This window comes from Helianthus annuus, chromosome 14, assembly GCF_002127325.2.
Source record: "Helianthus annuus cultivar XRQ/B chromosome 14, HanXRQr2.0-SUNRISE, whole genome shotgun sequence".
Classification (NCBI taxonomy): Eukaryota; Viridiplantae; Streptophyta; class Magnoliopsida; order Asterales; family Asteraceae; genus Helianthus; species Helianthus annuus.
This window is the reverse complement of record NC_035446.2, coordinates 151,850,471-151,865,026: the sequence shown is the minus strand read 5'-3', so window position 1 is coordinate 151,865,026 and position 14,556 is coordinate 151,850,471. Positions and strand designations below refer to the sequence as shown.

General features: G+C 35.9%; 1 protein-coding gene across 1 annotated transcript; it reads left to right on the top strand.

Annotated features, from left to right (window-relative positions):
- The first annotated feature begins 9,062 nt into the window (after window positions 1-9,062).
- On the top strand, window positions 9,063-13,441 carry LOC110904340 (D-lactate dehydrogenase [cytochrome], mitochondrial). Its single transcript, XM_022150186.2, has 17 exons — window positions 9,063-9,374; window positions 9,475-9,577; window positions 10,395-10,495; window positions 10,636-10,684; window positions 10,798-10,890; window positions 11,147-11,261; window positions 11,340-11,400; window positions 11,575-11,611; window positions 11,690-11,751; window positions 11,846-11,942; window positions 12,018-12,092; window positions 12,190-12,298; window positions 12,410-12,519; window positions 12,597-12,659; window positions 12,781-12,860; window positions 12,952-13,126; window positions 13,213-13,441. Exons 1-17 carry the CDS (start codon window positions 9,127-9,129, stop codon window positions 13,330-13,332), a joined length of 1,698 nt encoding a protein of 565 aa, XP_022005878.1. The 5' UTR covers window positions 9,063-9,126; the 3' UTR covers window positions 13,333-13,441.
- The last annotated feature ends 1,115 nt before the right edge of the window (window positions 13,442-14,556 follow it).

Genomic DNA, 14,556 nt, shown 5'->3' with positions numbered 1-14,556 from the left:
AAGTAGTTAATGGTTTACCTTGGCGTTGTTAGCCAATATTAGCGTGTTGTTGAAATGAATACAAGTTACTAACACAAAATAACTTACACATCGCGAAACCCGCAGCGAAGCGCGGGTGTATTTACTAGTTATACATAGTTGTAGTTTTCAATTTCATATGAAGGTAACTGATAAAGTAAAATTAAAATAGGGGTGTATACAAGTACAGGTAAATATGATGAAAATTTAGAAACGTATTACACCTATTAAATTTGCTAGATCAATGGTTATATAAACGTGGTAAAAAATTTAAATACAAAGGGTTGTTAACATACAAAGTGTAAAACAGATTTTAGTAGGTTGTGTAATTTTGATTTCCTTAATGTGTAATTTTCATTTGTCATTTCCTTCATGTGTATTTTATTATGCATAATTTTGATTTCCTTTATGCATAATTATGAGTTCCTTCACGCATAATCACTTTTCACTTTGTACGTTAAATGTACTTTGAGTCCCTTCATGATGAAGGGGATAAACACGATTCAAAATTATAAAAAACACTTTTTTTGTATTTTTATTGAATGAGATTTCTTCAGTTATTGGGTAGTTTGATTGGTTTTTTTAACGAGATTTCATCCGATAACTGAATAATTAAACTGATTCAATTAAGAATGGGTTATTTGGATTCTTGTTTGGTTGTCCGTTGTTTCGGATTGGGTATCGTGTTTTTTTAACCATCTAGTTATAGTTATAGTTTTTTTCAATGTTTTGAGGGCCGGACCGGACCGGCCCGACCGGGAACCGTAGACATGAACGGTCCGATTGTGATGGTAGAGCCGTTTTAACAGTGGCCGGCCGGCCGGAACAGTGGCCAGCGGTTAAACCAGAAAACCGGCGAGATAACGGTCGAACCTGTAAAGAAGGTGTAGGATGAAGAGAGGATTTTTGTCTAACCGGAACTCTTTTTGGCGAGTGAGTGACTAATAAGACGTGACAAGCTCCGTTTAAGATAAAAGGGAAGAAGATGACTTCAATGTTTTTTTTTTGTTTTTTAAACAATCATATGGAATAATCTGAAAACATGAAGCCTCTGAGTTTTGATATGTTGGATCTCTTTGAAGAAGAAGACTTATAGTATGCCTTTTATTTAAGGCTGAGCGGGGCACCCTCGGTGACTCCCTTCGGGGACCAATTTTGCCGAGCGGGTGTGGTGCCGCCATCCAAGAGGGGAGCCAAATCGGTGAGATGTTTGGGGGAGAAGTCACCGAAGAAGGAAGGAGAGAGAAGGTGGGCCACCCTTTTTTTCAACCATTGAAAACTTTTTTTTTTTTGAATAAAAAAACAATTCCCCTAAGAGGGGTGCACCCCGTACGTTTTTGGACAATAGAGAAGTTATAGAGGGGAAATGACATGGCAACGTATGATTGTGTTACAAAAAGTTTCCCCTCACCTGATTAGGGGGGTGCCCCCTTCACCCTAAGTTTGTTTAAATTTTTTATGTAAAGTGGGGGGATTTACGAAGTCTGCAAGTGAGACTTGAAAACCAAAGGCACTGACCTACAACCTATAATAGTCAATAATATTCAACTATTTATTTGATTTTCTTTATTAATTGATCCTGTTATAATACCTCAATTTTGAATAAAAGATTAATACTAAATCCTTAAGAACTTTAGAAAGATTATAAGAGTAAGAAGTAGAGATTTTTGTAAAAGTATATCCGGCTCTTAAATCCGGTTCGACCGGTCTGACCGGTTCGACCAGTGAACCGCTAAAGAGACCGGTTCGACGTCCGGTCCGGTTCTGAAAACATTGGTTTTTTTTATAAGGATGATACGAATTTAACTCTATTTCCGGTCCTGGATGCAAAACCGTTAAAAAAGTTTACAAACCGTCTTTATTTACCCAACCTTGGGACCGGATTCGTACTTAAAATTTCTATTTAACATTATAAACTAGCAAACTAATTTCAATTAGAAACTAGCAAAGCAATTTTAATAAAGAAAAAAACTAGCAAGACAATTTTAATAAAGAAAAAAAAACTAGCAATTTCAATTAGAAACTAATTGTTTCTTTCATGTTTTGGAATTCCCAGTCTATCGAGCGTACTCTCTCTTCTAGAACAATTATTCTTGCAGCCACAAACACCAAGAACCCTGGAATTTTTAAAAAAGGGAGACCCTTATAAAATGGAGACCCAAAGCCCAAGCTCAAAATACTTGGGCTTGGGCCGGCCCTAAGAATTACCCGAAGATAATGAAACGTCAAAATAACATAACTGACCTCGCCATGTAATGTTTTGCGTTTTTGAAGGATTATAAATATAACTATGTTATTATTTTAGTGATGTAACGTTTTGCGTTTTGTGGTTGTATCCATCTTTAGTTGATTTTCAAGGTATATTTGCAACTAAAGCAGGGAAAATTTGTTTAGTTCACAAGTAATACAAGAATTTGAAAATAATAGTTGTCATGATGCGTCACTTTAGAAAGAAATTGATAAGACACCTATCATCATTAAATATTTAGACATATGAATGTCCATGTGTCTATTTCTTCTGCGTATTAAAACCTATATAAAGAAGCAACAAGTTTGTGCATCTCTTGGTTGTACATATGGCTTTGGGTGTTTTTCAAAAATAATTGGGTTATATGATGTGTGGTGATCTGTATTCCACCCCTTCATCTACTACAAAACTACATGCCCTCTGCTCCTCCTGAGTTCTTCCTTCTTCACGTTCGTAGAAAGAAAATTAGTGAGAGATAGGGGGTCTGGAGAGAAGAGTGGCGGTGACGCTCGATTCGGGAGAGAGAGACGTGTCTCCGGCGACCGGTTCTTCCGGCAATTGGCCGACCTCCGTTGCGTGGTAGGCCTCAACCCACTAATCTGAGAGTAAGGAATCTCATGATGGTGACGGATCTCCGGCGGTGTAGATTGTCGGAGCTGCCAAACGCCATTCATACTTAGGGCATCGACACCGCTCTTCCACACCAATCACCACTGCTCTGGCTCAAACCCCTCTCTGTCGGCTTCAACACCAATCCTCCAGTTAATACCAACGATCAACCACACTCTGGCTCAAACCAACGACACCTAATTCCCGCTCTACCCAAATCGATGTCGGCGAGACACCACCGCCAAATCGATAAGTCGCCGCATTGTCTACTTCGTCAACCACAACCCAAGTGATGGTTTCCGTCTGAGATTAGGCCCCCAAAAGGTACGCTTCAATTCAACAAACTAGGTTTCTAATTTCAGTTACATTTAGGTTAGTGTTTTTAACTTTGAGTGTTCTTCTTCGGCTCCTGCTTGGGTGGAGATGAATTTCATAATGTGATCGTGTAGTTCAATTCGAAAATTGTTATGAATGGGTAGGATTTGTAAAACTGATGCTGAGTGTAAATTAATATACCAAACTAGGTGTGTAAAAGAAAAATTATAATATTTATGCTGAAGATACCCACATGTTACTTCATTGCTTGTAAGCTTTGGTGAATGACATTGGATATGGAATATTCAAAGATCCTAAATTCCAAAAAGCGTAAGTTTTTTACTTTTTGTTGAAGTATATGTTTTATGATAAAATTAATGATGTAAGTTTATGGTGTACTCTCAGATTCCCCAAGATAACCTAGCAGCATCTATCTTATATTTTTACTGCTTTGACCGATATACGTCAAGCCCACATCAGTCAACCCTCCGGCTCGACCGACAGAGGGCAAATCTTCTATGCTATTCGCATCCAGATAGCAAGGGGTAAATCTGTATAACCTCTTTTGGATCTAGCAAAACCACACGGAAATCATTTAGTTTTTTTAACTGCATACCCATAGATTTAAGAGCTAAATTTAGGATATCGGATACGTATCCAGCAATGTCTTGCAAGTGTAGCCAGACTTGTGATACCGCGGTTACACCTATATGAGAAACACTACACCTTTGTGTCTAGCTTCATTTTTAGTCGTGCTTAATGACTATGATAATAAAGGTGATACAAACTTGAGGACGGCGTACGGCAGCCCTTTGTGTATCTACGCGAGCTATTGTGCTTATGCACAAAAATAGAAAAATGAGATGAGATATCATCATTACTTGCTGTATAAGTGTTGCCATTATGTATGGCTACGGTCTCAATTCATATGTTTGATGACGTGCCTTTGTCTCCTATTGTTGGAGTAATGCATGAAAGAATTAACAATTGGAGGGCGTCTGCCTTGATCCTAGCTTCAATACTATTTTTGGCCCTTGGCAGCTCGAAATTGGTTTATAACAGATAAATTATTGATTGATTGATGGATGCCAATGCTGCATTTCCGTTTGTTTCAGGTATTTTTATTCCGAGTGTGGCCATATACAATGAAGACAACAAGCATCCTGTTGAGCGCTCAAACACAAGACCACTACTCGAGGAGGTGACGGCTTCTGGTCAACTGGTCTGAATACCTTTCTTTTTTTAACATGTACAACTATTATTATTTCATTTATATTTTTGGTTTTTTTTTGTCTGTAAGTATGTTATCTAAAAGAGCCTCTGACATGTACGGCTAATCCAATGTCTGTGTATTTGGCAACTTGCGAGACGAAAAACAAAGATAATAAAAGAACAAAACAACAAAAACTCCAAGCCAACAACATACTACAGAAACTGACAAACTGGTGAATGCCGCCAAACCTACCAGCTTAAAGACGTGTGCTTGAGTTTTGTTATGGGTGTCGAAGTGCATATACAAATAGTCACATGTGTGCATCCGTTTAACGTTTTTGTTAGTAGCAAGCTGTTTGATAATAAATTTGAGCTATTCGGACGGCCATTACGATGATAATAAATTTGAGCTATTCGAACGGCCATTGCGAATGCATTTAACCACATCCAGATCTACTCATGCTAAAAGAAATAGACAGGCATGTACAAGTTTATCCCTTTTGTTTATCAAATGTGCTCCATGTACACTAAATTATTAGGCATAAGCATCACATTATTTTTTGATCTCTTTCCAAATGTTTTTATACTATATATGATGTAGCACCAAATGAAAAATGGTCTTTTTTTTTTGCTCAGGAGAAAGATAAGGAAAACAAGAAAGAATTGAAGGAAAGCATATGCATACAATCAGATCCAAACTACTTTACAACTCACTTTTGGTGTCATTTAGATCCGGCTTTTTTTCCGGTGCGATGAGATAACTACGAGTCGGAAGGTTGGAGAAGAAGACAAGGACGGATGCTCGCATGTAAGAACCCCGCCGCATTGCGGCGGGTACTAATTCCTAGTTATTATTATTATATTTCTTTAAATGGAACAAGGAGGAGAAACCATATAACGAATTCGTACATAGCTATTGTTGATTTAGTGAAAAAACCCAACGATATGCGGTTACAAGATTTGTCTTTATCTAGTGAAGTTGAATAAAACATTTGAGGGTATGGAATGGAACTTCTAGGTCTTCATTGTAACACTTCAACTCCATTTCATTAATATCGTCCTCTTTCTAGGGTATGATATAGCGTCCCCTTCTTCACACACATATCTCGCTATTGCTTGTCATTGCCTTAACAACCTACCAATAGCACCCTCATGATAGCACTTCGGGTATGGTAAGAGGGGGGGTGTGCTATTGGTTCTTTTTGGCTGATATGGCATGGGGATAACGCCCCATTAGGGTATGGAATGGAGCTCTGAGACTCCATTGTGCCACCTCAGCTCCACCTCAATAATAGTGCCCCTTTAACTTGGAGGATATAACATAAAACCCCCTTCTCGTTAATGGCGCCCCCTTCCACACACAAGTACCACAATTGCAATCACATCCTCTCAATAGCGCCTCTAATGGTGTCCGTGATATGGTAGGAGGGGCGCTATCATGTATTTTTTGCTGAGGTGGCATGGGCATAATGTTAGATATTTTAGTGTAATCGGGGATTGACTTGGTGATCAAAGCGAATAATAATACACATCAAGCAAGTTAGGAGGTGCGGGAGTGCACGCTTGTTTGAGTTATTATTATTCGAAGTGTACGGGCGGAGCCCGTACTCTACGGGGGTTCCAAGGGGGCAGCGCCCCCTTGGCGGGGGTTCGGGGGCAGCGCCCCTGGGAGCAGGGTCCAAGGGGCGGCAGCCCCTGGCGGGGTCCAAGGGGCAGAGCCCCTGGCTGGGGTTTTAATAAAAATGTGACAGAAATTTTATTTTTCTGAATTTTGCCACATTTTCGAAATGTTTGAAAATGGCAGTTAAATGACAGTTTTGTCCAAAAATTGGATTAACTGCCATTGGACAGTTACACCCCAAAACCCAATTCGTATTCAGTTTTTGATCATATTTTCTGGTTCATCAATTCACACAAACAACATACACTAGTTCAATTTCTCGAAATCAGAGTTGTATCCGATTGAATTATTCAGGTGAACCACTGAAATAATTTGATCTGAGAGTGATTACACGCCTCTCTGATCGTCCGGTTTCTGAAAATTCCCCAACAAAAATGCCTCATACCTCACAACCTAAGATATACCTTTTTCGAAAAAAGTTTATATGCTTCTAGTAAAACTTAACACAAAATTAATCTATACTATATATATTATAAAGCATTTCATTAGGGACTTCTTAAAACTTAAGAGGTACAAGTAGAAATGCTTTGAATACAACACAAAATACATGTATTAATTATCTTTTAGAGGTAAATTTGTCTTCTTCTTTTGCACCATAAAAAGTTAATGAGAGATAATATATATTAAATAAAATTAATGTACATCAATGAGTTAATATTATATATTAAATGGAATTTTATATGCTTGTAAATGCTTTGGTTTCGGTAACCAACTACCACCTTTTCATAAACCTCATAACAAATGAGTTATCATTATGATTCATCATATTTCAATTCATGACTTAAGATATGAAACGGAAGAATTGATAGGTCTAATAACCGATCAAATTTATGGCAATCATACAAAAATTAAACACCATAATGTTACCATTGAATAGCCATGATAAGCAATTCGAAGTGTATATATATCATGTCTCAAAATTTCATGACTCCCTCATTGCCTATATGTTCGATCTTAATAAACATCCTGCATCCCTCACATATTTTCTTTCTAGATAAGTTCGTCGATCATAGTTTGTGAAGTTACCACCGTTGTTGCCTGAGATACTAGAAGCTGGTGTCATACCGGTATGTTGTTCGTTCGTACCTCTGGTCAGCCACCGCAAAATACCAACATCCCCGTTGTTTTTGGTCATCAATCGCGATTCAAGGTAAATCCCAAACAATTAACTCGATAACCAGAAACGTTAAACATCTTGTGTTGCTTGAATTATGTTTTTGGATTGGAGTAAAACATTGGTAATGCAGGGCTGAGCATGAATGACAAACCGAACTGCACCAACCCTAAAATGTGTAGTCTGGCTTTTGTCGGACCTGGTTTCAGTTAGCAGGTTTACAATCTAAGGACCAAGACCGAGTAGTAATAGCATAATGTCTTGAGTTGTAAATGAACTTCTACTCATCCTTTAAATCGTTGACTTTACATCTCTGTTTCTACATTTTCATCTTCTGATATTATGATGGAGTATAACCTTCATCTCTCTAGAGAAACTGTGTTATAGAAAAAAAATGTATTCGTCTCTACGTTTTCGTCTTCTGATAATATGATGGAATATAAACTTCATTTCTTTAGGGAAATTGAAATATATAAAAAAAAGAATTGTATTAAACTGTATTATAGAGAAGAGAGTGGATGGAGAAGACAAGGAAAAGAAAAGTTGAATATTAGCTTAATCTTTCAAGCCTGACATGTTGGAGGGAGACGGTAAAATTTCAAGTGAGTCAGGTTTGCTTTTCATATTCTCAAAATATATTTGTAAGCACAACATCTATCTCACCTATTATTTATTTTTAGAATTGTTGGATTGACAAGCAGGTGATAACGAGTTCGAACCATGCCTCCTGCGCTTAATTTTCTCTTTTTAATTTGAATTAGGTACGCAATCCATGTAATGACACCAAGAACCATGATCATCTAAGTTGACTCCATGCAGACGTGAAGCGATGATGTACTCATCAAATTACTTTATAATCTAAAAACCATCATACTGATTTAAGTTGGTTAGTACTTTCTTTGATGTTAGAAAGTCAAACTTCATCTCATTTATCTTTCTATCAATTTCTCATAAATGCATTTATTAGTGTTCTTTACAGGAAGGAAGGCTTATGTTTCCGATTCTAAGTTTTTAAATCGGATTTTTTTGTATACATATCGGTTGATAGTCAATGTCCATTTTTAGATTAAAATGTTCATGTAAATTTTTGTAATTTGTTTGTTCTTGGGACAAGTTGTACAAAGTGTAGGATATAATTTATGGTTTATAAAACCATTCTAAAAATGAACACCATCTACATTTTTAAATATTTTTTGATATTTTAGTGTTTATACTTAATTTTTATCAGTCTATAGAAGTGTAATCCTTATAATGTTGAATTACAATACTGGTGAGTCGAATTATAACTAAGATAACCTAACTAAACTAATAGAGAAAGTAATGGTTTAATTATGTTTTTTACAACAAGATTTTATGGTTACATAACTGTCATGGTTATATGTATAAATTACAAAAATAATCAAATAGAACAAAACAAACAGTGAAAGTGAGAGTAATGGGCACTAGCATAAGATGGAGCCGATAGCCCGATAGGATAAAAAGCGTTGGCCAAGTCGTGAGTCCAGATATATAATTGTAGAGAAGGTTATAATGAAAGTTAATCTATTGCATGTTTTTTTGGATCCCGCTGCAACGCGCGGATAAACCCACTAGTCTTTTATAAAAGGTTTCGTCATATTATATCTTAAAAAAACCTACAAAACATTCTGGTATATTGACATCTTATAACTTTTCAAAGTGAAGATAATATATTCGAGTCTTATCTAAGAGCAAAATTACTCTGAAATGAGTCAGGGTTTTACCACAGTGTATCTGTATCTCCTGCTACGTTCGTGTCGGTAGCTTTGGCCATTAATAATCTTTTATTCGCCGTTCAGAAAAAAATGCTATTAAACAATATTCATTTACAATAAATTGCTTCGTGTATAGTGTATGTGTATTATTTAACTTCACTTTATCCAATACACATTCATTCATCTGGAGAAAGCAATGGCGTTCTCCGGTTTACTCTCTCGTTTGCGCCCTTCTTCCAAACCCATCAGATTCATTCACAACTTCATCAAACACACACCCAAATCTCAATCACCAATTCTTGACAGCACCATTCTTAACAATCACAACAACAACAACTATCAATCATGGAGGACTTTCTTGCTTCCCATTATCCTCGGGGGCTCACTTGCGATTCACTTTCAGAAAAACCCATCTTTATGTGATGCCCCTAATCTCCAAGAAACGTACTTTTGTTTTCATCTTCACCATTTTCTTGATTTTGTCTTGTGGGGTTTAGTTGTTATGGTCTAATTTGAATGGGTTTTAATTTTTGTGGGGTTTCAGAGGTGGGCGAATTGGGGGCAAAGATAGCACAGAGCTTGTTGTGAAGGGCAGTTATAAGCCAGTCCCATCTGAGCTTATTCATGAACTCAAGGCCATATGTCAAGTAATCTTTTTTCTTATTGTTTTTATATGTAACTTTTTTAATATCTCATTGCAAGTTTGTGTTACTGTGAAAAAAAAACCTAATTTGATATTGCAAGAATGAGGGGTGTTTTTGTAGCATATTTTTTATTTCTTTAAAGTTACACATTTTTTTATTTGTGTTTCCAAAAGAACAGGAATCATGGTTCATATGGCCAATCACTAGTGTGTATCATGAAGTTAGGCTAAATTAGGTTTGTTAAAATATACACTAGTGGTTTATATACATTAAGTTTAAAATGAATGTTTGATGTTGATTATTAAATTGTACCTCTTTCTTTGAAAAAAAAAAACAGATTATTTCAGTCTTATGTACATCATGGTCAATAGCGCGGTCGCTATAGCGTAGCGTATTGGTCGAGGGTCGCTACAGGGCATGTAGCCATAAATAGCCGGATTTCAGTTTTTTTTAATATAAATAGCAATTAAATATAGCTATAAAATAGCTGGATTTTGGGTTTTTTTTTAAATATACATGTAAAATAGCGTATATGCCAGGGTATTTTGATATAATATACACATAATTTTTAAAAAATTTCTTTATAGTGTATCGCTATTTATAAAATAGCCCCCGCTATTTATCGCTATTCGCTATGTAGCATATACCCTTTACCGCTATTTGTTGCTATTCACCATTAACAACTACGGTTATGTATCTGTTTTTTTCTTTCTCATTTTCGGGCCAAGCTCCCTGGTGGTTATTGACAATTTTGTGGCAAGTAAACATAGAATTTGGATAGCTATGAAGATGAACATGAGTGTTTATGCTAATTTAACAGGATAACATGACTCTAGATCATGATGAGAGATACTTCCATGGGAAACCACAGTACAGTTTTCACAAAGCAGTCAATATCCCTGACGTTGTTGTGTTTCCGAGGTAACACACAATTTGTGGTTTTAAAATTTAACGTCAAGATAAGTGTGGTGTTATCGAACTACTCTTCATTTTTTGGATATTGGATAAATAGTTATTTTGTCTGATCCATCTCATGTAGAACCTTTTTTTTATGTGTGCAGGTCTGAAGACGAGGTGTCTAAGATTGTCCAAGCTTGTAACAAGTATAAGGTCAGATCTCTTATGTTGTTTCACGAATTGAAGTATGTCTGCTTTTAAAGCTACTCGTATGAATATACACTAACAATATATTATGAACTTTCTTTAAATATTCCATTTTGCAGGTCCCTATTGTACCGTATGGTGGAGCTACATCAATTGAAGGTCACACTTTATCTCCTAACGGAGGTGTTTGCATTGACATGACCTTAATGAAAGTATGAACCGCCCTTTCTTGTTCAAACTTATGGTACATGACCAACCTTGTGTGATTGACTTGTTGGTTGATTTTCAATAAACATACGTACACACATATGTGTATATACATATATCTTTATATATATACACATATACATGGGTGGTTTCAATTTAGAACCATCAATTTTGAAATCTTGTTCTTAGTTAATCTGTTCCTCAATCTTGTTATATATAAGAAGCATTTGTTGATATTCATTCTTATTGATTTTGTTATAGAATGTTAAAGCACTTCATGTTAAGGACATGGACGTCGTTGTCGAGCCTGGGATTGGATGGATGGAGCTTAATGAATACTTAGCACCTTATGGTCTATTCTTTCCTCTTGACCCCGGTTAGTATATATTATATAAGTTCTTTTACATAAAAAAATGTTCTCATGTTAATCCATGTTTATACATTTATTGTATAGGACCTGGAGCAACCATTGGAGGGATGTGCGGGACGCGTTGTTCTGGTTCATTAGCTGTTAGGTAGACACTTTGTTTTTTTAATATCCTCTTATCACAAAATTACATTTAATATAACACGTTTTAAGGAAAAAAATTGTCGACAATAACATTATGAAATTGTTGTAGATAGTAATATTGTTATATGGCTCTTGTTTTTCGAGTATTTGAGTGTGTATTTATGCTTTAAGTATGCAGGTACGGAACCATGCGTGACAATGTCATAAATCTTAAGGTTTGTTTTTATAAATTTAATTCAATTTCTTTTAGTGAAGTAAATGCCACATCACATCATGATTAGCTTCCTTTGTAGGCTGTTTTAGCAGACGGAGAGGTTGTCAAGACAGCATCTCGTGCTAGAAAAAGTGCTGCTGGGTGGGTATAATTGTCATTTACTATAAGAATATGCATTTTAGTTTATACTTTGGACTTTACTTAAATATCAATTAAAAGTATTATGTTGGTGTAGGTATGATCTTACTCGGCTGATGATTGGCAGTGAAGGCACTTTAGGTGTAATAACAGAAGTTACACTGCGCCTACAGAAGATTCCAGAACATTCCATTGTAACCTCCATTTTGATAAAATTACTTAAAACTCCCTTATATTTAAACCTAACACACAATTGGATTTGGTTGCAGGTTGCAATGTGCAATTTTCCTACCATCAAAGATGCAGCTGATGTGGCAATAGCAGCAATGTTGTCTGGCATTCAGGTATGCTTTTTTTGAATCATGCTTTTTTTGAATCATGTTCAACTGACACTATAAAAAGCGTGAATTTGTGAAACAAAGTGGATAATGTTTTTGGTAGGTGTCAAGAGTGGAGCTGTTAGATGAGGTTCAAGTTAAGGCTATTAATCTTGCTAATGGAAAAGATTTGCCCGAGTTTCCAACTTTAATGTTTGAATTAATCGGCACCGGTAATTTATTCTCGTTCTCCTTCTTGGTATTTGCAAAAAAAGATTGTCGATGCTTGTAAGTTCTTATAACAAGACTGCTAATGTTTGGCATCAAAATTTGTTATTTTACAGAAGCATATACACGTGAGCAGACACACATAGTTCAGAAGATTGCATCCGAGCATAACGGCTCAGATTTTGTTTTTGCAGAAGATAAAGATGCTAAAAAGGAACTTTGGAAGGTTAATTAATGCTAATCACTGCATGTTTACTATGTTAATTTCTGATCCTTATCTTAATTTTTCTTGCGTTTTTGTAGATAAGGAAAGAAGCTCTTTATGCCTGTTTAGCAATGGCACCTAATTGTGAAGCAATGACAACGGTTAGTCCCGTTAATTAATTCATTCATTTTTTCTCATCTTTTTCCCCTCCAAAAAGCACCACAAATATCCGCAAACTATTACGCTTGACCAGAAAAAGTCAAAATCAATTTCTCTTTTCAGGATGTATGTGTACCCTTATCACATCTGGCTGAACTAATTTCTAAATCTAAACAAGAACTAGACGCTTCACCTCTGCTAGGGTATGTAACTATGTTTCATCTGTGTTCTCAACAATTTGACTTGATATGAAATCGTTGACTATTTGACATTTTGACCCATTCCTGTTAACAGCACGGTTATCGCTCATGCCGGTGACGGTAACTTTCACACCGTAATTTTATTCAATCCCGAAGACGAAGAACAACGTAAGGAGGCTGAAAGATTAAACAACTTCATGGTTCACGCTGCATTATCAATGGAGGGTACATGTACCGGAGAACACGGCGTTGGTACAGGGAAACTGAAAGTAAGCATATATATATGTATTGATTTTATGTTTTTTGGGTTGGGTTAAATGTCTGAAATGCCCCTGACTAATGATTGTATTTGCAGTATCTTGAAAAAGAACTTGGAACAGCGAATTTGAGGACGATGAGAAAGATAAAGGCGGCTTTGGATCCCAATGGCATCATGAATCCTGGAAAGCTTATTCCACCTCATGTTTGCTTGTAATCAAGATGTCTTTTAGTGTTGTACTGTTGTAACAAAAACATATGTATAATCAAACTGATTAGAAAGATATGGTTAACAATAAATACAACTATAGTTTTTATTTATGTTTTGAGAAGTAGACATGAAGAAGCCTGCAAAGGATTTGAGTTGGCTGGGTTACAAATTTTGACCAAAAATCGTTGAATTATTATTTTCTAATTAAGTTAATAATATTAGCTAAAAGAATTGGTCATTGTGCGATATTTCTATAATAATTAACAATTAGAACGCGTGATAAAATTAAGTTGTTAACATTATAATAGGGTGTATTCACACGCCTGATATGAAATCTTTTAAAATAACGTTATTTTGATTTATTTACATTATTTTATTTTAATTTTATAATTAATATCTAGAAATAGTTTTTCTAGTTGTGCTCTTCACATCATATATTTCTTTTGGAACATAATGTATCAGGGACTCATCAGTACACAAGCAATAGACATGATAAGAGAAACATTGTAGACTAAATATATTTTGATGTTAGAAAGTAAAATTATAAAATTAATTGTATAAGTATTTAACTGAAATAATGTAGTTTAAATGGAAATTTGTATGTTTTTTTGTCTTTCTAAGGCTATGTGTTATGGGTTTGAAACAGATGTACATGGAGGTGATGTTGCAATGCAGGGTTGCGGTGAACACTAGACCACCCCCTCATTCTGTGAAACTGAAGCATGTGCCTGACCCTCATCCCGCTCACCCTCTCTCTCCATCTTCCTCTAATATGAATTAATTGTATGTAAAGAAAAACGATTGGTGAATGATGAATGGTATATCATAAGTTGAGTCAGGGCCGGCCCTGTGAATTCATGTACCTTGTTCGAGCTCGAAAAAACGTGCCCTTAGGGCCGCCCAAAATTCTTTTTTTTATTAGTTTTTAGAAAATATTTGGGTATTGGGCTCATTAACCTAATGGGCTAAATAGTTTAAACAATATGATTTTTTTTAAGTGAGCCTATGTTAATATTTTTTTGGTTATACCCTATTAAAATTTTTTTTTTACATGTATAATATCGGATTTTTTAAAAAAATTACGTGCCCTACGAAATCACAGGCCCTGTTCGGTTGTCCTCTCCGCCCTTCTTCAGGGCCGGCTCTGAGTTGAGTGATATGAGGGATGCGATGATGTGAAGCTGTTGTGACAATGAGTTGTTAATGGTGAGTGATGAGAATAAAGCATGG